Source organism: Mytilus trossulus, chromosome 8 (genome assembly GCF_036588685.1).
Source record: "Mytilus trossulus isolate FHL-02 chromosome 8, PNRI_Mtr1.1.1.hap1, whole genome shotgun sequence".
Classification (NCBI taxonomy): Eukaryota; Metazoa; Mollusca; class Bivalvia; order Mytilida; family Mytilidae; genus Mytilus; species Mytilus trossulus.
The window spans coordinates 59128670-59152771 of NC_086380.1; the positions used below are offsets into that span (position 1 = coordinate 59128670).

Here is a 24102-nt window from a genome sequence, read left to right on the forward strand (position 1 = left end):
TGAAATGTACAAAAATAATTTCAGTTATCAAAATATCATATGTCCATATACGTCAGCGCAAACAGTATTCTAAATAGTATTTTAGTAATAATACAATATTAGTTTAGCCACTTGTAGAAATATCGAGTATCTATTAATGTTTCATTATTATTCATTTAACTTTAAATATCTTAAGTGACAGTCTGGTTTGACCACAATTCAAGTATAATTCACAGACCATTTGGATTTTTAAATTCATTTTTACATAAAAGACTCATACAAATTATTCCTTTAATGTATCGAATTTTTCAGGTTTCATCATTACAGAAACGTCTATTAACAAACAAATGTTGATTATTCCTTTAAAGCTTGATAAAGTTTTTGTAATCACTTTGAAATCGTAAGTTATTTGTTCAGGTTCTATATTAATTGGAGTTAAATCTTCTGCTACTGATAAATAGACAAATTGACATCGATTTTAGATAGTATATGTATTATAAGTTAACTCTGTAGATTTAGTTAACAATCTAACATAGCAAGAGACAACTTCCGAATCAGGATCGTCGGCTTTCCGAACTTTCCCGAGTGATTGCCGAGTTTACGAGCGTCAGTGCTTGCTTATAATTGAACAAGGGACTGACAAAAAAATAGTGACAACTTTGTTGAGGGAATTTTATAGTACAATTTTGAACTCTGCACAAAAAAGCTATGGACACTGACATTGGATAAAAAATAGATTTATTTTTGGATTTTTTTCAGTGACGCTTTCTCAGTGATGACGTAATTTACAAACTCAGAATGAATGACTTTGAAGCCGACGTTAAGCCACTGGCCGTAAATGCAGTGGCGGAAACAACGCCTCTAGGTATGTAGTCAAATTTTCATTTCTTGTTCTTCTCATGTTTAAGAACTTGTGCATGCTTTATTCCAAAGTAATATTTAATTAATTCTCAATTTTGAAAAAAAAATCATGAGTACTAGTTAAATAACGTCAGTTCTAGGTAATTAATTAACTCATCAATGGTGGCAGTTTAAAAATTGTATGCCAGACATACATAATACTCATCAGTGTCGCACGAATAAAAAAAATGTTGAAACGACAAACAAAAATTACGATGTTGAAGAAGAGCATATAAGACCCAAAACTACAAAGGATTTTGTCTATTAAGGTAATTGTGGAAAGAAGAAAAACAATTTGTTGTAAATAGTTGATTTATAATTATGACCAAAATCAATGATAAGTCATGCTGTCACGGAAAATTATTTCTTAATAATATGAGTTCCAAAAAGAAAAAAAAATGTTCTGGAAGATTATTTCCGCAGGATTAAATATTACAGTAAATGTTCCCAACGGAATAATTGGTATAGGAATAGATAGTATGACAATGTTTATAACAAAGATTCCATTGGAACTTCTGGTCGGTGGAACAAATATACGTTGACAATGCCAACACCTGCAACTTACGATGCCTTTCAAATTGACGTTATTATATAGCTTAGTCCAATCTTTTGCACTTTCTAACACATATTACCTTCATGCGTTAAAACGTTATAATAAGCAATAACAGACTAGAATTTGAGATCATTGACTTGTAATGTGCAATTTTCGTCATCAGTTAGAATTTTCATTTGCAAAAACTAACTAAATGACGCAATTGTATATAAATTATACATACATTGACTTAAACTAATATTTTTCTTCAAATAAAAGAATAAAGAAAATTTCAAATCAATTTGGCACAGATGTTACCCTATCAAAACAGTTATTAATACAAAATATTTGTGACTTTGCAAAGTATGTAAAGTAAAAATATTGATAATTGTTAATGTTTGTTTTGGTTTTTCTCGGTTGTTTTTGTTCAATAGCGCATCGAATTGCCGTCCAAATTGCATTTGTAATCACTCTATCCGATTAAATGAATTATCTTCTTTTTTATTTTAAGTTTTGTGTGTTTATTTAATTATCCATGACAAAATTGTCATAATTGTTACCGACTTTCCAGCTTATAACAACCTAACAAACGAAGTCAACATGCTGTAGACATGTCTTTTTTCCGGATCCCGTACGCTTAATCTGAACCCTCTCCTCCTCAAGTCAAGTCGCTAATAACTATCCTTTACAGAGTTATGCCAGATATGTCATTTATAGCAAATTCCTAAAAACATGAACATACATAATACATTGATGTGGGTAACAACTACTGGCAATGTTTTTGTTTATTTCTTACATCATACCATGTAATCTTTTAGTCCCTGGATCTTTCTTTTTATATTCTGATGAGAAGAATAGCAAAGTGCAGAGATACACGAAAGAACGCAAAATATAAAACGACAGTTGCAATACATTTAGTTGTTTACTCTCGACATTACTTACAACACACATGAACACACGGAACCTTGACTTGCATCGAACAACAGGCTATAAAGAGCCCCAAAAAATAGTCAGCAAAGGAATCGACCTCATGAAGTAATATAGTACCAGTAGGTGTTACACTACTATGACTACTCCCTGCGATTATCGCATAGTTGTCGGTAATATAACTGTATGCTGCCAATTTTACAGTCTTGGAAAAAACAATTCATCTCAAATTCTAAAATGATGTTATGTAAAATCCTACGACGTCATGTTTTATTATCTTCAGTATTCGTGTAATTATTTATTCTTCTAGATCTTTATTTGACAAAGATCGTTTATGTTTGTTTGTTTTTCTTTTATTACAAAGTGTAAACACATTTCAAAGTCGGAGCAACTTTTATTTTTGTATTTTCAAGTAACTTCAGTCGACAGATTTTCAATTCTATGGTATTTGTTTGTAGTTTTTATGAAGTGTTTTTCTGTACTCTTTATGTAATTGAGCTCTTTTTTATCATGCCCTTTTGAGCTCACTTTCCCAAAGTAAACGCAAGCTTTTGGCATCACATGGCGTCCATCGTCATCCGTCCGGCGTAAACTATTTCAAACATTTTTTTACCTTAAACAACTAAACTAATATTAACCAAACTGGAGCTGAATGATCCTTACGATATCTTAAATAAATTTTGTGTTTTATTTTTTTGTTTCGTCAAAATAGCCGCCATGGCTAAAAATAGAACATAGGGATAAAATGCAGCTTTTTTGGCTTATATCTAAAAAAAAAAAAAAAGCATTTAGAGAAAAGTCTTACAGTGGATGAAAATGATTATTAGGTCACAATTTGTTAATCATTTTTTTCTAACTTTATAAGAGTCTTTTACTCTGAAACTGTTTTTGGCTTATGTATCTCAATAATTTAATTTTGGATGTATCGCGCCTTCTGATTAGCTGACAGTGTTTTGTCTTTCAGCTTATAGACATAATTGTGTCATGTCAACATGACGTCATCAACGTTTATTCATGATTAACTCCAGCTGAAAGTGGAATTAGGAATTAAATTATAAGAAATGGCTGTAATATTTTGTTCTGCCTATTCGAAATAACATCCAAAATGTGGACCAGGTGCACACTTTAATTTTACCCGCGCTACGAAGACACCACATTTTCATGTTATTTCTTCATAGACAGAAAAATTATAACGGTGATTCCCCCCAAAAAACTGTTACATATTAGAACATTTAAAATGGCATTTTTAAGCCACTCATTTAAATATATATTTTGAAAAGCAAAATAATCACTGATGAAAGATTTAAGCAAAAAAAAAGTGAACGATTCAGGCTCTTCAGAGCTTATGTTTACTTTCTCCTTATTGCTTGTGCCAGTTTTCTTTATTATTGGTGGGATCCTTTTTTCTTTCTTAAAAAGATGAAATAAAATTTGAATATTTTTCAATGAAAGAATATCTTATAACTAAAACACGGATGAAAGATTTTGTTTTGATTCATTTTGTTATTGGATTTCAGATTTAATGAAGGTATAAATTGTTACAGAATGGAAACTAACATTGAGACTTTAGTCGGCCAATTTTATTCCAGGTTTTGGAGTATTTATCAATAATGTTAACAAGTATTCAAAAACAAGATTCCGATAAATAGCCAATAGACAATTATTTACATTGCTTTACGATCAGTTGAACAAAGCACCTTTAGCTTTACATTTGAGTATGTATATTCAATTAGTTCAAAGTGTCTGTTTATTCAGCTTTTATATGATTCGGTGACTCTTAAAGACTTTAGTACCGAACGCCAAAGAATCAATAGACGAAAGAAAAATATGCGGAAATTTGTCATGACCAGATTGATTCTGGTGTTTATAGTCTCCCTGAATTGTTTGTGCTTTGTAAGTAGTCACTGACAGGAACTAAATAAATAATTTGGAATGAATAGCTTTGATTTGTTATTTAAGTCATATCTGAATAGTGCAAGCCGAAAATTGATCAACAACAAACGCTTGTCAGCAAATTATAGTAGGCCATAGATTGCAAGAAATGATGCAGAATTATTTGTGAAACATAATTTAGTTTAAAAGCCTATTTCACGCACCAAAAGTTAAAAAAAAATCCATTTGTCCTGTAATCAGCCATTTTACAATACAAAGAAGGGTGCAAAAGTTTTGTGCAATACGATAGTGTAGAAATGTCGGCTCTTTTTTAAAAGATTGATTGTTCGTCTTCGTCACACGTCTATAAGATTATCTCATGAGTTTCAGACTCCAAGCGATTTTTAGGTGAAAAAATAAAACTCCAAGACTGAAATTTTTTTACTTATTACATTACTAGTAATTACATAAGAGATTGTGAAAGAACGGATTTATGCTCACTGCGAAAAAGACTTTTTTTATTAAAGGAATCCAAAAAACCTTTTCAAGTAATTACTTCTGAACAGTATTGTTTGTTTAATTATCTATTTACAAAAAAAATATCATGATATTAAAGCTAATACAAACAAAATTCAGTATTTTTCTACAATGTTCTCGCTGAATTTAAGATCTATTGGTGGCCTTTGACCGTTTTCTGCTCTTTGGTCGTGCTGTCGTCTCTTTAAAAAAAAATCTCCAGTTCCATTTTAAATTTTATGTATATATCGTTTATGCGTTTACTCATTGTGTACATCAAGTCGTGTAATACATAAAATTGAGTATGGAAATGGGGAATGTGTCAAAGAGACAACAACCCGACCATAGAAAAAACAACAGCAGAAGGTCACCAACAGGTCGTCAATGTAGCGAGAAATTCCCGCACCCTAAGGCGTCGTGTAAACATAAAATTGAATATGGAAATGGGGAAGGTTTCAAAGAGACAACAACCGGACCATAGAAAAAACAACAGCAGAAGGTCAACAAAAGGTCATAAATGTACACTCATTTGTCTGACATTTTCATTTTCATGTTTGCAGAGTAAGATAGGTCATTGGTTATCACACAACTTCTCTATTGTTATGTGTGGTATTACGTGATACATGTGTTGAACATCACAGAATGTCCTAAAATCGGGATATGTTAATTCGATGAAAAAATCTGATTCTGTTTAAACATATTTTATTTGCTAAATTAAAGCAAAATGGATTAGACACTAGTAAATCATACTTTAAAAGTGTTCTCCATAATACAATATAAAATTACAGAGAAGACTTCATAACCAAGTTCTCATAATGTCTAACTTTAATGTTTTACAGAGAAACGAAAGATATCAAAGGGGCATTCAAATCGTTGTTGAACAATTCATGGTGCAGTTAATAATTTTTCGAAACGCTACCAACAGAGTTAAGATTAATGATGGTTTTTTTTTATCTTTGAAACGGCTTACCAGTTTGTCTAATTAATCTTTTAATAGGAATAAGGTTTACTCTTTTGCGAATTCAGAGACTTTTCAATCCATTCGTCTCAACTCGGGTGATTCCGTACCTTTATCTATGGATAGAAGGACAGTATCGGATTCTACCGGGGATTGCCGAATGTCTTTTCACATCTTTAAGATTTATCTCCCCTTATCTTGTTTTTTTTTGTGGCAGATACTTCTGTTGATTGTCTTTATAACTACGTATATTTAGCTGTTGATATAAAATATCTGGTATAGAAGTTAAATTTGAAACTATGGCACGTATACCTTGTACGACTTTTCCGTATCAAATGTTCGGTACCACAAGAAAAGCAATACCAAGAGTGCAATTATTCGAAATTCATTTTCCATGGTGTTCCGTATTTTTTCATTCGAAGACTACACAAACTAGGAGATAACGGGTCACAGTTCCTGTTTCTAGAAATGCCAGTATTGCATTACAACAAAACCAAAATAAGTGCCCTCTCGTAATCATATGCCTGAAGGACGGAAGTTTTCGGGTTAGACTAGCTTTCATTCTTCTGATACCGACTGAAGGGGGTTTGACTGAAAGGGAAATTAAGATACTAGTACTGTTGAAATAAATAAGAATACTAAGTAAATGAACCGATTTTGTATCGCAAATAACTTCGTTTTAATTTGAAATCCCGATGAAAAAAATGGAATTCTTTGTATAAGTTTTATTTGTAGATACATGTATGTTACAATTAATTTTTAAAAACATTTCAACAGATATGTAAGGGGGGGGGGGGGGAGAGTGAAGTCCGTTCAAAATTATCGATATTATCTTATTCCAATAGACCAAATGCATCATGGTATTCAAGAAGTTTTAATCACACAAAAAATACAAAAACATGATAGTCTTTTTTTCCTGATTGCGAACAGCAAGAGTCTCAGACTATATGTGCAAAGGTTGATATAAATACGTCTTTTGAATTGTAATCTTCCGTTTCCCAATACAAAATTTCTTATTTACAAGACTTTAAGTAAGAAAAGCATAACTTACTACGGCAAATCATTGAGTCTCGGAGTTTTGTAATTTTAAGGGTATTATAGTAGTCTCAAATTATCTGTAAAAGAGGGACGAAAGATACCAAAGGGACAGGCAAACTCATAAATCGAAAATGAACTGACAACGCCATGGCTAAAAATGAAAAAGACAAACAGACAAACATTAGTACACATGACACAACGTAGAAAACTAAAGAATAAGCAACACGAACCCCACCAAAAACTAGGGGTGATTTCAGGTGCTCCGGAAGGGTAAGCAGATCCTGCTCCACATGTGGCACCCGTTGTGTTGCTTATGTGATAACAAATCCGGTAAATAGTCTTATTCGGTAGGTCACATTCATGGAAAGGGAACGGATTGCAGTTACGACGTAACCAACATATCCGATATCATTTGTGAAACGGTTATTCCATAACGGTCAACCAACTCGTGATGTCGTCCGTAAAATTTACGAACTTCATTATTTGGAACTCTAGGTTTAATAGCTTCCTTGTAAGCAACAACCATCTATCAAGGAAATCATGATAGGTAATTCAAGAGAGAAAATCGTAGGAAGTAAATGTTTAATAGGTATTTTATTAAAAATATATGCCTCTTGATATATTGCTGTAATTTTACCTTACCTTTTACACAGAGACATTTATTAGAAAAATATCGATTACAAATCTACTCCTATCACATGCGTTGTTTAACCAACACAAAGACAAGAAAAGTTTTGTCGTTATATAGTTCTCAGTCCTTTTAACGTTTTAATATAAAAACGCCAAAGAGATCTATTATTCTGTTAAAAGCGCCCAAATGAGCAATTGAAGTTTCTCTCTTGATAAAGTCTATTTAGGCGTTAAACGACATTTGAAATTAATTGAATGACTAAAGAGATATTTAATTTCAAGACAACATAGTAATAATACATCAAGATATTATCAGACCTATTTATCATGGATATTATTCTGTAGTTATGATTTATCTTAAACACGTTATCCGATATCTGTAACAAATACGTCAATTTTCATTACAGAATTGTATTGCTTTAAATTGCATTTTTATAAGTGTCAACAAGAGAAACTATACAAGGGAAAGCATTTCCGTACAATTTAGTGTGAAATTGGAAATATGATATAAAGCTCAAAGATTTCCCAATTAATATAGAGTGAAATAATGCTTACAGAGTGCAGTTTCCGATCAAAACCATTTATATAAGGCAAACGACTCAAAATATTTTTACAATTGATATTTAAACTTTTTCGCTACTTTGTTTCAAGATAATAAGAAGTTTTTTTGAATGTTCAAAAAATTAACACTTAAAAACATTTTTCTACTTTTTCGAAGACTTTGGCCTTTGTTCTTCTTGTGTGGTTTTTTTTTTAATTATTTTGGTTCATTTATATGTTTCGTAGTTTAGGGTGACGTCTATATTCACTGTACTTACACGTTTTTGTTTAGGGACCAGGTTAATTTAAAAAAAAAAAGAAGATGTGGCATGATTGCCAATGAGACAACTATCCACAAAAGACCAAAATGACACAAACATTAACAATTATAGGTCACCGTACGGCCTTCAACAATGAGCAAAGCCGATACCGCATATAGTCAGCTATAAAAGGCCCCGACAAGACAATGTAAAACAATTCAAGCGAGAAAACTAACGGCCTTATTTATGTAAAAAAATGAACGAAAAACAAATATGTAACAAATAAACAAACGACAACCACTGAATTACAGGCTCCTGACTTGGGACAGGCACATACGTAAATAATGTGCCGAGGTTAAACATGTTAGCGGGATCCCAACCCTCCCCTAACCTGGGACAGTGGTATAACAGTACAACAATAGAACGAACTATAAAAATCAGTTGAAAAAGGCTTAACTCATCAGATAGACAAAAAATAAAAGTGGACGTGGCCGGGTACTTATACATCCCGACACAAAAAGACACAATGAACAGATCTGAGAGTACTCGCCTCCGTGTTAGGATTTTATTGCTGTGTCGAATACTCATTGATGGTTTTGGGTTGTTTTTAGCTATCTGGTCGGGTTATTGTCTTTTTGATAAATTCTTCATTTTAATACAATCTCAATGTTAGTGTACATGTTCACTAATTTGTCTGCAAAGCATTTGATTAAAATTATAATATTGCTGAGTATGTAACCTGTACAGCACCGTTTGTCATTTATCATCTTTGACACTGTACATTCCATGACAGTTACGTTGTCTTAATTAGAAACTATTGGTGATTATAATTCTTGTGAGCAAATACCTGCTTTTAGAATTTGGATTTATCATCTATATTTTGCTGGATTTTTTAAAAAGATTTTAACATATTTTAGATGCTTCAATAGAAACAACATTCATTTACAATAACCCTTCGGTTTTTTGTTATAAATAAAGTCTAAATTCTGTACAAAAGAAAACTAAATTTAAATTCAACCTCAAAGGCATTTTCTTCGTTTTCCTATTGATAATTTCATTCTGAACAGCTTGGTGGTTAAACATATTCTACTTTTTGAATTATCTTTGCGTTTAATTATTCAAGCCGTGATTTGAAATCCAGCTTTAGCCAAGCTGTTATTTACGCTATACGGTGTTCATTTGTCTTACATGCGTTAAAAGCGTAGTATATTAGTGACATTTGAAAAATGATTTTAGTTCTTAGAGCACTAACATCATTAATCTATTAAAAAAGCAAATTACTCTGGATTACTGACACTTTTAAAAAATGAAAATGAACCGACTTAATGCACATCTGCCAAATTCTATTGAAGTACATTTTCTATTATAATGTTCGAAAGGAATGTTATTCACTTCTATGTTAAAGCTTCTGTTAAAAGGATAGTAGTTAAAATCTCTAACAAAGGAACTTCCTGATAACACATAACTCCTAGAACGAATAAATAAATAAAAAAAAATACTCTATTGATTTTATTTAAGACTGAGTGCTAATTCCTATAACATTTATACTTCGAACTCTTCTGTACTTTTAATACATTGCATCACCGGAAAAGGATATTTATAGATCAATACATTAGCCAGCATAAAAAGAAGCCATATCCAATTGGGGGTTATATATTTATTTTCTTTTGACATTACCCAAAATATATTGGTTTCTTCAAGGATGAAAGATACAATTAATGTATTGGAACCCCGCGATACACATATTTGGAACTTTTACACATATACCCGGCTGGGATACCAGGAAAGTTATAACAAAAGGAAAAAGCATCATTTATATGTTAGTTAAAAAAAAACGTTTATAAATAATTTGCGTTTGGAGCGTATTAATAGGTTTATTGGCATTGGTAACACTGTCAACTTAAAGAAAGTCGTATTGTTAGAACATAAGCAATACGACGGGTGCCACATGTGGAGCAACATCTGCTTATCTTTGCGATGCATTTGCGATCAACCCAGGTATTTGATGGCATTCCATTTGCTTAATGTTCAGTTTTCTATGATGTTATTTTTGTGTACTATTGTTTGTCTGTTGGTCTTTTTGCCATGGCGTTGTCTGATTATTTTCGACTTATGCGTTTGAATATTCCTCTGGTATTTTTCGCTTTTCTTTTAGAGGCTTTTCTACCTCAGGCATAGATTACCTTAGCTTTATTTGGCAAATTTTTTTAGGCATTTTGGTTCTCAATGCTCTTCAACTTCGTACTTTATTTGGCCTTTCTAACTTTTTTGGATTCGAGCGTCACTGTTTAGTCTTTTGTAGACGGAACGCGGTCTGACGTATATACTAAATTTAGTCCTGGTTTCTATGATGAGTTTATTTACAAAAATGTGACTTTTGTATTAACTTGAGTCTGGATATATTAAAACATTATATTGCAGTTTGTTAATGCTTTTTGTTAGTCGAAGTTGGACCGATTTCCAATGTATGTTAATGTAAGGAGATGTGTATCTTGATATATAGTATGGAATACGGTATTTGACCTTTGGAGGTTTTTTGGGTTTGTTTTTTTTTGCTCTATTGTTGTGTTACTATTCCAATAAACTATTTTCAAAATATTTTTTCAGAACTATTTGTTGTTGCAAGCTTAATAAGAATATAGTCGAGTCAATATGTTATAATAGATTTAAAGCTTCCAACTCGTGCTTCATGTTTTTACAATGTACAAATTGTAAGTAGACACAAATTAATGAGTAGTCTTTAATTTTTTTTCTCACTTTGAAATATAAAATACAGAATTTTGAAAAAAACATTTTTTTCCTTTTCAAAGAATAAAAATTTATTTTACCGTAATCAAGAAAAATCGTTAATTCCCATCAAAGTTAATGAGTCTGTCATGATTATAGAGAGATAAGCTAAATATATTTTTTATTCTTTGTAGCAATGGAAAAGACGGAGAAGACTCCGTTTGATAATCCGGATAAAATAGATGAGAAACCGGAAGAGAGGGAGACGTGGAACAAAAAGATAGATTTTTTATTGTCTGTGATAGGTTTTGCTGTTGACTTGGCAAATGTTTGGAGGTTTCCATACCTTTGCTATAAAAATGGCGGAGGTAAAATTGTTATAGAAATTTTATACTTAATCATCAGAATGCTCTTCATTTTCTTTAATTTTGAATGGAAAATGTGAGCATTTTAGTTGACTAATTTTAGAAAACCTCAAGATGCGGAACAGCCCCTTACTACTTTGCTTTTCTGGCTTTTTTGTATCAAGTTGCGCTATGATAATAAATGCTAGAAAACCTATCAAAAATGTCCGTACACATACTGAAATTAGCATGTAAAATAACGGCGATAAAAGTCACCTTCTAGCTAAACGTAAGTTAAAATTAGACAAAACAAAATATGTCCAGATAGAAATAGGTAATTAAGAGATACAATCAGAATTTGGAAAACAAATATTTAGAATATATGAGATACTTGTTTCTGCACAAAGCGTCTTCAAGTATTGAATTACTCACCTGAACGAGATTTAAACAATCCAGAATTGTACCAAACTTCACTGCATTATTAAAATATTCAGCTAAATTAAAAGAAAAACATATAGGATATATACTTTAAACCTTAAAATGTTTATGGAGTTTTTCTCTTCAAAAGGACAGCAAAAATTAAAGTGCGATAAACATTATCCCCATTGAACAGATTCTTATGCTAATCTAGCTTGCTATGTTACTTATAGTTGAAAACAGTTTTTGCGTTTAAATTGTTGTCATCGTCAATTGGGGATTTGACGGTCGAAATTTTAAATCCATTTTACTGGCGACTTTTACAGAGCGGAGAAAATATTAAATTTAATTTATCCACAAAGTACTGTCCTATGATATAGATAATTTTATTATGACTACTTTTTTTGTAGGATGTTTTTTAATACCATATGTAATGATGTTAGTAGCAGCTGGTATACCTTTGTTTTATATGGAATTGGCTTTAGGTCAATTCAACAGGACAGGAGCTATCACTTGCTGGGGAAATCTGTGTCCGCTTTTTAAAGGTAATATGTTTTTATTTATATTACAATTTATAGATATGTTACATACTTTTAACAATGTCAACGACTAAATAAAACGTATAACATTTATCGTGTGGGTTGTGACTTTATTCAGGTACGTAAGGAAAATTTAGTCTCACGCAGCAGGTTTTCCGACTAGCCAGTTTGTTTTCTTGACTTTCTACACGTTACCGCGTTTCATGGAAGTGCATGTGTTGATCAACGCTGTCCTACTAATATAAATATCTTCCAACTACAGAAAACAAACAAACACAATAGAGGACAAATCCAGTGCGGGATTTTTTCGCTGACTGTTTCAGCTCCTTAGTCGGGTTGTTCAAATGGTCTCTTTGACACATTCCCCATTTCCATTCTAAATTTTATTTATAACAATATGACAATCTACATATCAAACATAATATTTTATAGCTTTATGAATAACTATAACGCAGTAGCATTTTTATTTAAAAAATGTAAAAAATGTTCAACAAGTAGATGCATTTAGAATCAGATATATAATAAGTGATTTACTAGATATACATGTATCATGCTATTTTATGCATAACCATATAATTTTGAAATACTTTTAAATCATTTCTTAATTGCTTAAACAACCATGAAATGAAGGCGTAATTATACTCACTACGTAAGTAATGTTCAGATGACCTAAAGTTAATTAATAAATCATGAAAGTTAAAGAGCCATTCGAGATAACCACATGCATGTACTGACGAAAATAGAAATGATTGATATCTGCTTATCATCTTTAAACATTCCAGTTACACGTTCACCTCGCTTCAAACATTCCAGTTACACGTTCACCCCGCTTCAAACATTCCAGTTACACGTGTTCTGGGTAAACATGATAACACGATAGAGGGTATCTACAGTGATTGAAAATGCTTCACGAAAGGCCAATCATTCGATATATTTAGTGTGTTAAAGTGTATGTTTATTTTGGCATTTACATTTATTATCGTGCTCTACTAATTAACTGTTTTATTATCAAATTGTTTGGCTGGAATCGGGTGGTCTATGATTAAATGTTGGTCATATGCTGGGTTTTTATGTTAACAATTTTTCACAATTGTTTGATCATAATTTTCGTTATTAAGCGGAAGAGGGGCTATGATAATTAAACCCTTTTCAATCCTGGGTCGACATGTTACACCTTTTTTAAAGCAATGGCAGTTTTCAATGTTTGTATTATGAAATTGATAAATGAGAAATAATGGACAAATACATAGTAGCGGACATGGGGATTCAAAAGTTAAAGGATAGTATCAAAGAGGGGCGAAAGACACCAGAGGGACAGTCAAACTTATAGCTCGAAAATAAGCTGACACTGCTATGGTTAAAAAAGAAAAAAAGACAAACAGATAAATAATAGTATACAGGACACAACATAAAAAAAACTAAAGACGAACGAACAAAAACAAAACGGCGAACAACAGTCTTCAAAGCAATATATAGACAATTAGACTAAGCAAAAATTTTAAATCAAAAACATTTATGCATTTAAATAAACAAATCTTTTAAATTTCAGTTTATTAATTTTCTTCTGTATTTTTCCTGCTGCATCATTATCGCATTATCGCTTTATCGCATTTTTTTTATTCTATCTGTCGTGAAACAGCACTTTATGTCGCATTTCTTGTAAAACCTGTTTTAAGGTTGGGTTAGGATAACAATTTTATCAACGAAGACAGGTTTTGTTAATTTCAGTTATGCTGAATGGTAGTTTGATTTATTATCTATTCCATTAACTAGTTTATACGCAAAGGTTAAATGAGATATCTGGGTTATTTAAAAAAAAAACATTTTTCTCAAGTGAACTTAGTTTTCAACTGACTGATATTAAAAGAAAAATTAGGAATTTGATGAAATCAATGACACGAGAAATTTTTGAAATATACTACACTTTCAGAAATTTTCTTGTTAAAAGCCAACGTCTTGATTAATTTTTGATACGTCAGTGCTTGTTAATGGTAAATTAGAAATCGGTTTGAGTAGTTTATAGCTTTTTTCTGCGCTAATTATATCGTTAGTGGTTCTTTTTTCAGTGAATGATTTTACATAACTAATTTGTTTCCAACGTTTTTATATATAATTTTTTTTATACATAGATTCATATTGATTAGTTTCGTCGTTCATTTCGACAAATACTTGAAGGACTTTATTTCATTGATATTATTTCAATTAAACTGATAAATAAAGGCAAAGTAGTATACCGCTGTTCGAAAGTCATACACTTGAAGTTCAATTCAATAAGGACGTTTTAAAACATTCGAATACATAGAAATAATTCAAACATCGGACAGTGTTCTATCTTATAAACAGGTGTACAAGCATCTGATGTTATATACTAAAACCAAAGTAAAATTTTAAAAATACTGAACTCCGAGGAAAATTCAAAACGGAAAGTCCGTTATCAAATGCCAATTCCAATATTTAAACACATCAAACGAATATATACCAACTGTAACATACCGGACTTAATATATACCAACTGTCACATACCGGCCTTGATACAGTCATTTTCAGGCAAAATCATCCCCTAATGATATTTTTAAAACTGGTTCAACTACAAACTGATTGATTCTAAAAAGAAACTACTGAACCAAGTGTCATAAAGTTTAAATAGTCCGTATTTAAGACATTTATACTAGTATAGCCGAATAAAAGAAAATCGGTCGAATAGAATCTTCAAATCAAAAGTTCACACAAAGACCAAGATAGACGCATATGAATTATAATTAATTGACAATATCAGAAAATTAAATGTTGATAAACGTTTGTTTTCTTGTCCTTTTTTCTGAAAGGTTGTTGTCTTTTATTGTCGCATCAAATAATGAAAGGCGTCCATTTGTTTTATAGTTAGACTCGAAAATGTTCTATCTTTTTTTCATATCTATGACAGTTATAACTGCAAACAATATAAATCATATAGGTCAAACTAAATGTAGCAAATAGTGTGTGCAGTAAGATACTTTAAATCCTCTAAATTTGAATTTAGTACCAGTATGTATTCTGTTGACTCTTTAAAACTGAAAAGTAAAAGTTAAGTCAACATATGACCTTCAACAGTGATCAAATTCAATAATGTTTAGTCGGTAATAAAAGGCTCTGTGAGGGAGAGATAAGGCAACCGCTAACATGTTTAGCACCGAAACAACCTCTAGATGCCTGTCGCAAGTCACGAGCCTGCAATTCAGTTGTTGTTTGTTACTGTGTTACATATTTGTTTTACGTTCATTATTTGTACATACATTTGACCTTCAGTTATCTCGTTTGATTTTTTTTACATTTGTTATTTTGGGGGCTTTTATAACTGTCTATGTGGTATGGCCCTGCACATTTTGAAGGCCGTACGGTAACCTATAGTTGTTGATTTTTGTGTCATTTTTTGTCACTTGTGGAGCGTTGTTTCATTGACAAGCACACCTCTTTTTTTCTATTGGAAATAAAGAAACTGTTAAACCATTTAAACAAAAATACCCAAGCCTTGATTTTTCAGGAAGAATAAGCCTTTTATATACTGATTGTGTTGTCCTATTTGATAGTCTGGATTGGTGTAAAAAATAGCAAATAAGGGCAAAATCTGCAAAATTAAGGACTAACAATTAAACATTAGTGAAAACTTAGTTAAATAAAAAAGAAAATAGAGAATAGAGAAAAATAGGATTATTAAATAAGGGGACAAAATATGTAAAATGGGCTAATAAAAGGAAGAATACAGAAATGGACATCACACCTAGACCTTCCTATATAGTTTTCAAACAGGTTGTCTATTTATATCTTACTTAACATTAAGTTTCGAGTGGTTTTACACATTATATATAATATTAAAATTATGTGTTGCTCGAATAGTAATTGTTTACATGAGAAATAACTAATACTTTATTCTTTTTCTTTCAGGTATAGGTTGGGCTGTAGTTTTAATTGCATTTTATACAGACTTTTTCTACAATATCATCATAGCATGGGCCCTTCATTTCTTGTTTAGTTCTTTCACAAGTGAACTTCCATGGAGTTCCTGTGGACATGAATGGAATACAGAACACTGTTATGACGGGACATACCGTGGTTCGTTAACTGACTCAAATTCTACCAATGGGACCACGTCTTTTTCAATATTTGAACAAATAACAGTTACTGCAAGCAGTAATATAAGTGCAAATATAACGACGAATGTCACCCGGATATTCCGAACATCTCCTGCAGAAGAATATTTCAAGTAGGTATTGGCGCTGTTTTATGTAACAACTATAGAAGATGTTTTTTTTTATCACTGGGATATACATCTTTCAAATTCAAAACTGTCAATTTATACTTTTTGAAAGTTAAATAAAAGCTGTAAAACAAGGTGTAATTCACCATTGAAGGAAATTCCTGTGCCAAGTAAGGAATATGACAGTTGTTTTCCATTCGTGAGAATGTGTTAAACTTTTGATTTTGCTATTTTATAAAGGACTTTCATTTTTGAATTCCCTTGTAATTTGGTATTATTGTTTTTTGGTTTTTTTTACGGTATTTCTCCAAGTTTTCACATCATTTTGATGTTTATTATATGTATAAAAGAGGGACAAAAGATACCAGAGGGACAGTCAAACTCATAAATCAAAAATAATCTGACAAAGCCATTGCTAAAAATGAAAAAGACAAACAGACAAACAATAGTACACATGACATAACATACAAAACTAAAGAATTAGCAACACGAACCCCACCAAAAACTAGAGGTGATCTCAGGTGCTCCGATAGGTGATATATAAGATGCTGTGTATGTGACACTTTCTTTGACGGTTGTATTCTTAGCTCCGATTGAGTTCGAGCACAAAACAAGCAAAAATTAGAATAGAAAATATTAGAATCTCTTGAATTAAACGAGGTCAGACAGATACAGTAACATATAAGTGTAACAAATCCCTGCTATGATCGATTAAGCTGTCAAAAGATTTCAGTAAAAGATATAAATGCAATGAATCTGACCCCATTAGCAATAATGTCATATTAACATTAATGAAAATGTAGGATTTATAATAAAGTTTAAATGTTTACATTGAGTTGAAAATTTGATACGCTCTTGTACGATCAACACATTTACCGATATTAATCAAGAACGGAATATGGCATATCTTATTAACTGAGATGTTCAGATATGACATGCTCAGGCAGATGGCCTTCTACTATTCAATTACATTTTGAACGTTATGGAATAACCGTTTCACAGATGATATCGGATATGTTCCGTACGTCGTAACTACAATCCCCTTCCTTTTCCATGAATGTGACCTACCGAATAAGACTATTTACCGGATTTGTTATAACATGAGCAACACGACGGGTGTCACATTAGGAGCAGGATCTGCTCACCCTCTTGAAGCACATACGATCCCCCAAGTTGTTGGTGGGTTTCGTGTTGCTTATTCGTTAGTTTTATATGTTGTGTCTTGTGTACTATTATTTGTCTGTTTGTCTTTTTTATTTTTAGCCATGGGTTTGTCAGTTTATTTTTGATACATGGGTTTAACTGTCCCTCTGGTATCTTTGGTATCTTTCGTCCCTCTTGTTTAAGACTGAGAAGAGGTTTCTTCATAGATTTCTACAAATTTGAAAGCTGTGATTTATGAATATTTATTTTCTTCCGCCTTTTAATCCCCTAAGTTGCCCAAAATTGATCAAAGTTTACACATATTTTTACAAGTTTCGTTTTAAGACTTCAAACCACAATTGGTGAAGGTATCCCTATTAAATGGAATTCCTACAATTCACAATGAGCTAATCTCACGATAAGATATCCCCCATCTTGCTTACAATGTTAACAATTTTGATCTCTCTGAAAGACAATGATCATTGAATTATTCAAAAGGATTCCATTGTTCTGATTTATTAGTTTGAATTGAGAAATATCGCTATTCTGACTATGATCAGGTTAAAATTAGAATAAATGACCTGGAAAAGTTAAAATTGGGAATAATATTCTGTTTGGCAATAACATTCAAATAAAAAGGAAGAAAACATTTTGGGATGTCTATTCATTTCTAAATAAAAAACAGAGAAAAAACATTTTGGAATTTCTATGCATTTCTAAGCCATGCACAGGTACTTTTGATATTCAAAGACAGTATTTTAATATATCATTTCTATTATTTTCAGTCGTGGTATGTTAAAATTACATAAAAGCACGGGGATTTTTGACGTTGGTGGAATAAACTGGGAGATCACTTTGTGTCTCCTTGGTGTATATGTCATCTGTTACTTCAGTATGTGGAAAGGAATTCACACATCGGGAAAGGTAACACTTGTCTCATTGAATTGATATGTAATATCATATATATTCACATTACATCTAACTTCATCCTGAACTTAATAACATGATACATATTGTTGGGTATAAACCTACTGACAACCGAAATTTCATGCAGTGTCTACTTTTCGGTACCACGTGTTCGTTTCTGTGTAGTATATGATTAAACTTATCATTTATACCAAAATTGAAGTGACTGAATGATTATTCATTGATGAATATACATATTTATTTGTAATGGTATTATTTCGAGGAGTTTAAATCTCGTTATTTAATTGCTGTTTTACGTTATTTTTTTGTGGAGAGTATACTGCGTGCCATCTACGACATCTTTTCAAATCGGTAAAAAATGAAAATACGTTATGTTGAAAGAATGCAGCACATTTGTTTTGAACATACGTAAATAATTCAATTTTCGATGTAACGCGTCTTCTGATTGGCTGACGTTATTTTGCTATGAGCCCATAGACATAATTAAGTCATGTGACCGTGACGTCATCAACGTTTCTTCATGGTTTTCTACGGTTTAAAAAGGAATTTAGAATTGAATTTTGAGAAATGACTGTAATATTTTTTTCTGTCTATTCGAATTAACATAAAACATTCGCTGCACACTGGTAAATAACCCGCTACGCGCGTTATTCAGTGTGTACCAATTTTTTTGTTTGTTATTTCTTCATAGACAGAAATAGTATAGTCATTCCTTAAAGAGACCATAACATACTAGAAAATAATTTTATAAAATATTACAATGATAAGTAGTAATATACCAATATCTTAAATATAGAATATGCAGTAGTGATCGTGCTTTGAAGAAACAAAATATTGAATCCTGCAAAAGTGGAACATATTTTTTATTTTAGCTATAATGATACGTAAGACTTTATTTTATTTACTTTAAATGCGTGTAGCTAATTCGAAGTACTTGGATTGAGAGTGATATAATTTTAGTCACTTGAATCCATGAAACTGATTTTAGGAAAGTGTATTTTTGAATACAACTTATTACCTGTAAGTTCAAGGGATTATGCTAGATTATGACGATATACTGAATCAAATATTCAGCCAAATACCGATCCTCAAGTCAAATTAACAAATGGGTAGTGCATAAAACTGACAAAATTAAAAGCTACCAATCAACGGAATTTTACAAATTTACAAACAGAAACTGAGGGAATCACATTAACTTCATTTCAGTTGAAGCGACTACATGAAGACGCTTCTCCTACTATACATGCATCACACACTATACGATCTCACTCTCAGTTAAAGTGTCCTAATTATACCCCGCTTTAAAAAAGGGGGGTATACTGTTTTACCTCTGTCTGTCCTCCCGTCAGTCAGTCCGTCCGTCCCATGAATATTTTTCGTCGCATTTTTCTCAGGAACTACAATACAAGGATTTCTGAAATTTGGTTTCAGGGTTTATCTAAGTCAGCTATACCGTGCGATGCGTTTTCAGATTGATCACTTGACAACTTTCTGTTTACCGAACACTTGCATATTTTTACACTATCAATATTATCCACTTGCGGCGGGGGTATCATCAGTGAGCAGTAGCTCGCAGTTTCACTTGGTAAAAAAAAACTATACAATCGATAAAATTGCAGATCAGACAACTCTTCTGGTATCTTAAGATCTCAGATCGCCAAAATATATCGCTTGCTAGTGAGTTGAGACACCGACATATCATGGCGGGCGGCCGATTGAGAGCATCGTGAGCCAAAAAATCTTAACATTGTTTTAAACTTTTGAAACCATATGCGTTGATTATAGCCTCAGATTAATATTTTATTTGCTAATGTTGATGTTTCACAGGTTGTATGGTTTACAGCTTTGTTTCCGTATGTAGTTTTGTTTATTTTGATGATAAGAGGAATGACACTAGATGGCGCCTGGACAGGGATTTATTACTACCTCACCCCTAATACCACAAAACTTCAGGAATCACAGGTAAGCAGGGTACAATACATTGATTTAAACTTTTAACAATAAAAACCCTCGTAAAATCACCTCTTTGCCAACTTCACCCCAAGCAGGGAATACCGTATTTATTGAGAAATAAATTACCATCTATACAGGATAAAGCATTTTTAATATTTCGGAGCCGCTCTATTGGACTTAGATATTAAATATTACCTTCAGATGTCATGTTTAATCTGGTTCACTTTTCATGATTTTATGATAAACGAAATAAATTTTAAAAGGAGCAGTAGAATTTCTCATTCAACGTTTCTTCAAATCACAAATCTAGCTTCTCATATCGTTTGCCTTAGACCATGGGCATTTTAAATGTTCAGGGAGATTGAATAAAAAGAATATACCATTGGGATAATCAAAATTACTACGCTTGAATCTACACATTTAACACATATTGGTGTCCCCCCCCCCCCCCCCCAAAAAAAAAAGACATGTCTTTTTATGATGCTTTTCTCTTTAAAGATCATTCAAGTTGATTTAAGAATAACATTCCTATATGCTTTGTTCCTACTTGAGTCAAATATTTCATTTTAGGTATGGGTAGATGCTGCAACACAAGTGTTTTTTTCATTGGGTCCAGGATTTGGTGTTTTACTTGCATTTGCTAGTTATAATGAACTTCATAATAATGTTTATAGGTAAGTGATTGATACGTTATTTTCTTAAGTGTGTTTTATGTATTATATGTATAAAGCTATTTTTAGCCTTTTGTATATTTCAAAGAGGGCAAGTCAACTCCTCATAGATACCTGGATTAAAATTTTATATGTGTGCCTTGACGTGCGTTACGTCTACAAAAGACTCTGACGCTCGATTAAAAAAATGTTGAAGGGCCAAATAAGGTTCGAAGTTGTAGAGCATTAAGGTCCCAAAATTCTTAAATTTTTGGACAAATACAGCTTTAAAACTGTAACGTTCGGCCAACAAGACAAATTTAAATCAAAATGTTGTTTGCAAGGATTAGCCAACGACTTTACTGTTTAGCAAACCTTCGATCATCACAGATTAAAATAGATGAAAATATATAACTGAAAAAAGATGTGAAAATATAGCGGACAGATGAAAACAAGATAAAAATATATAACAGGCAGAAGAAATTAGATGAAAATATATGGAGGAATGATGAAATAAGATAAAAATAGATGATCTAAGATAAGCGTATATAATAGGTGATGAAATAAGATGATATAATAATATAAAAAAAAATGAAAAAAGATGTGAAAATATAGCGAACAGATGAAAATAAGATAAAAATATATAACAGATAGATGAAATACGTAAAAATATATAACGGACAGAAGAAATAAGATGAAAAATATTGGACAGGTGAAGTCAGATCAGAATATGTAACGAAAATTCTAAATGGTTGACATTAACATCAATTTTTGCAAAGCTAAGTTTTGAAAGAAAAAAATTGTACTGCAAAATAATGTCTCATAGATAAAAAAAAAAAAAACAGCTAATATAATACATCATCTCATCAAACTTAAACAGCGCATTATTTAGAAATAACAGATTTTTTTTTAAGTTACTAATTTGACACAAAAGATAGGAGTATGTGTTATACACGTCTTCACAGGTAAAAAAAATAATGTGTCTTAACAGAAAATAACGTTTGTTAAGTTCTGATAAACTGTTATAATCATTAAATTTAAATTTAAAGAAAGCAGGGAGTAATTTTAGGTAAAATATGACCGATCTGCCTAGTTTTTTAACATTTAAAGTCAATTTGATCATTTAACGGATTATTTTACCTAACGTGATAATTTTAGGCAGTATAGTTCTTGTAAAGCAGACTAGTTTTGTCAGTATGTATGGTATTTTGTGTAAATCAAGCGACAACATCAGGAATATTTTTTTAACACTTTCATCGTCATCATTATTATTATAATGATCTGTATACTTTTTGGTGAAAATAAGATTAAAACTTTTTTAGTTAAGGCACTTTGTAACTAAAACAAGGGTGTATATATTTTCACATATTGCACCGTATCTCAAAAACGATTCTTGATTATGGCTTATAACTTTAAACACCTCTTAGTTATTTTAATCTTAATAATATCTGTATACTTTTTGGTGATGATTTAAAATTTCATTTTTGAGTTATTGAGTATTTTGTAAAAATGGGGGGAGGGGTTTTTACATGTCGCGCCATATCTCAATAACGATTTATGTGTATTGCTTAAAACTTTACACATGTCTTTGTCATATTAATCTAAAGATCTGTAAACTTTTTGGGGATGATTCAAATATTTTTTATTTGAGTTAATTGAGTATTTTGAAAAACAGGGGAGGGTTTTTTACATGTCGCGCCGTATCTCAAAATTAATTTATGATTATTGCTTAAAACTTTACACACTTCTTTGTTATATTAATCTAAAGATCTGTATACATTTTTGTTTTGATTCAAAATTTCATTTTAGTAATATTTAGTTTAAAAAAAAAACGGGTGGGGGGTTTCACATGTCCCGCCGTGTCTTAAAAACAATATATGGTTATTGCTTTTAAAAGACTTTCTCAGAAACTAATTATGATTATTGCAAAAAAACTTCCTCACAAGACGTCGGGCGTATCATGCGCTCGTGGTGCAGCTGTTTATTATTATTATTATTATTATTATTATTATTGTTATTATTATTAGTATAATCATTATTATTATTATTATACCATCAAAAGTAAATTGATTTGCTTAAACTTCCCAACATGCGCATATTTTGAATTCCTTAAATTATGAAATTAGTAATTTACGAATCAATGATTTGTTGCATTCCCTTTATGCACTAATGTTTTTTAAACAATATTACTTTAAAAAAAGATATATAGGTTAATGCATTGTAAGTGATTTAAATCACCAATTCAAACAAAGTCCACCAATTATAGATTAAATATCCATATTCCCGGGAACTTAAAAAACAGTGAAAAACAAAATGTTATCTTTAGAATCACATAGACTGAATGAATGTTAATTGTTAACGATTACTTTGTGAGCATTAATTCATCAGCAATAGTGATAACAATGATACAACATTTAATACAGACAATATTTTTCATGTTAAAACATTTAAAAGTTAGTTGTCCAATTGTTTTCTCTTTAAGGGTGATAATGGCTATTTGATTTCAAATTCTATTGTTATGAATTCTTTTTCATCTTAATGTTTTACTCTGGATATTATAGTGCTCTCTCTGCGTCATTGGTCGCGGAAAATACAAATATTTATTTTAGTTTAGATTGTTTTTATATATCATATACATATAAGTGATTGAAATCTATTAGATGGTAAGTGCCGTCATGATAAACACTGTCATTTGCAGACTCGGGTCATCTTGACAAAATATTTATTTGTTTAAGTCTTTTCTTCGGCATACAATCATATTATGCTAGCCTTATGATATATAAGCTTTGGAAGATTGTTATACTTGAGAATATGCTATTTGGGAATTTTTTATAATGATTTAAAGATGGGCGAAAGAAATTAGATGGGAATTCAAACTCATAAATCGAAAATAAACTGACTAGACGGTGGCTAGATAAAGAAAAAGACAAACAGACAAACAATAGAACACAAAACAAAACATAGAAAAATAAAGACTAACCAACACGAACCCCACCAAAAATTCAGGGTGATATCA

General features: G+C 31.4%; 1 protein-coding gene across 4 annotated transcripts in view; it reads left to right on the forward strand.

The window, feature by feature from the left end:
- LOC134681205 (sodium-dependent dopamine transporter-like) overlaps positions 1–24102 on the forward strand; it is a 65608-nt gene that overhangs the window by 26329 nt on the left and 15177 nt on the right. For 3 of the 4 annotated variants that reach the window (XM_063540708.1, XM_063540707.1, XM_063540710.1), the window contains 7 exons: positions 739–844; positions 11074–11247; positions 12051–12185; positions 16101–16419; positions 18342–18480; positions 20311–20445; positions 21007–21110. In XM_063540708.1, coding sequence (XP_063396778.1) covers positions 778–844; positions 11074–11247; positions 12051–12185; positions 16101–16419; positions 18342–18480; positions 20311–20445; positions 21007–21110 — 1073 coding nt within the window. In that variant the 5' untranslated portion in view covers positions 739–777. Of the gene's footprint in view, positions 1–201; positions 380–738; positions 845–11073; positions 11248–12050; positions 12186–16100; positions 16420–18341; positions 18481–20310; positions 20446–21006; positions 21111–24102 lie in introns of those variants that run through there. The other variant, XM_063540709.1, reaches the window with a different exon arrangement.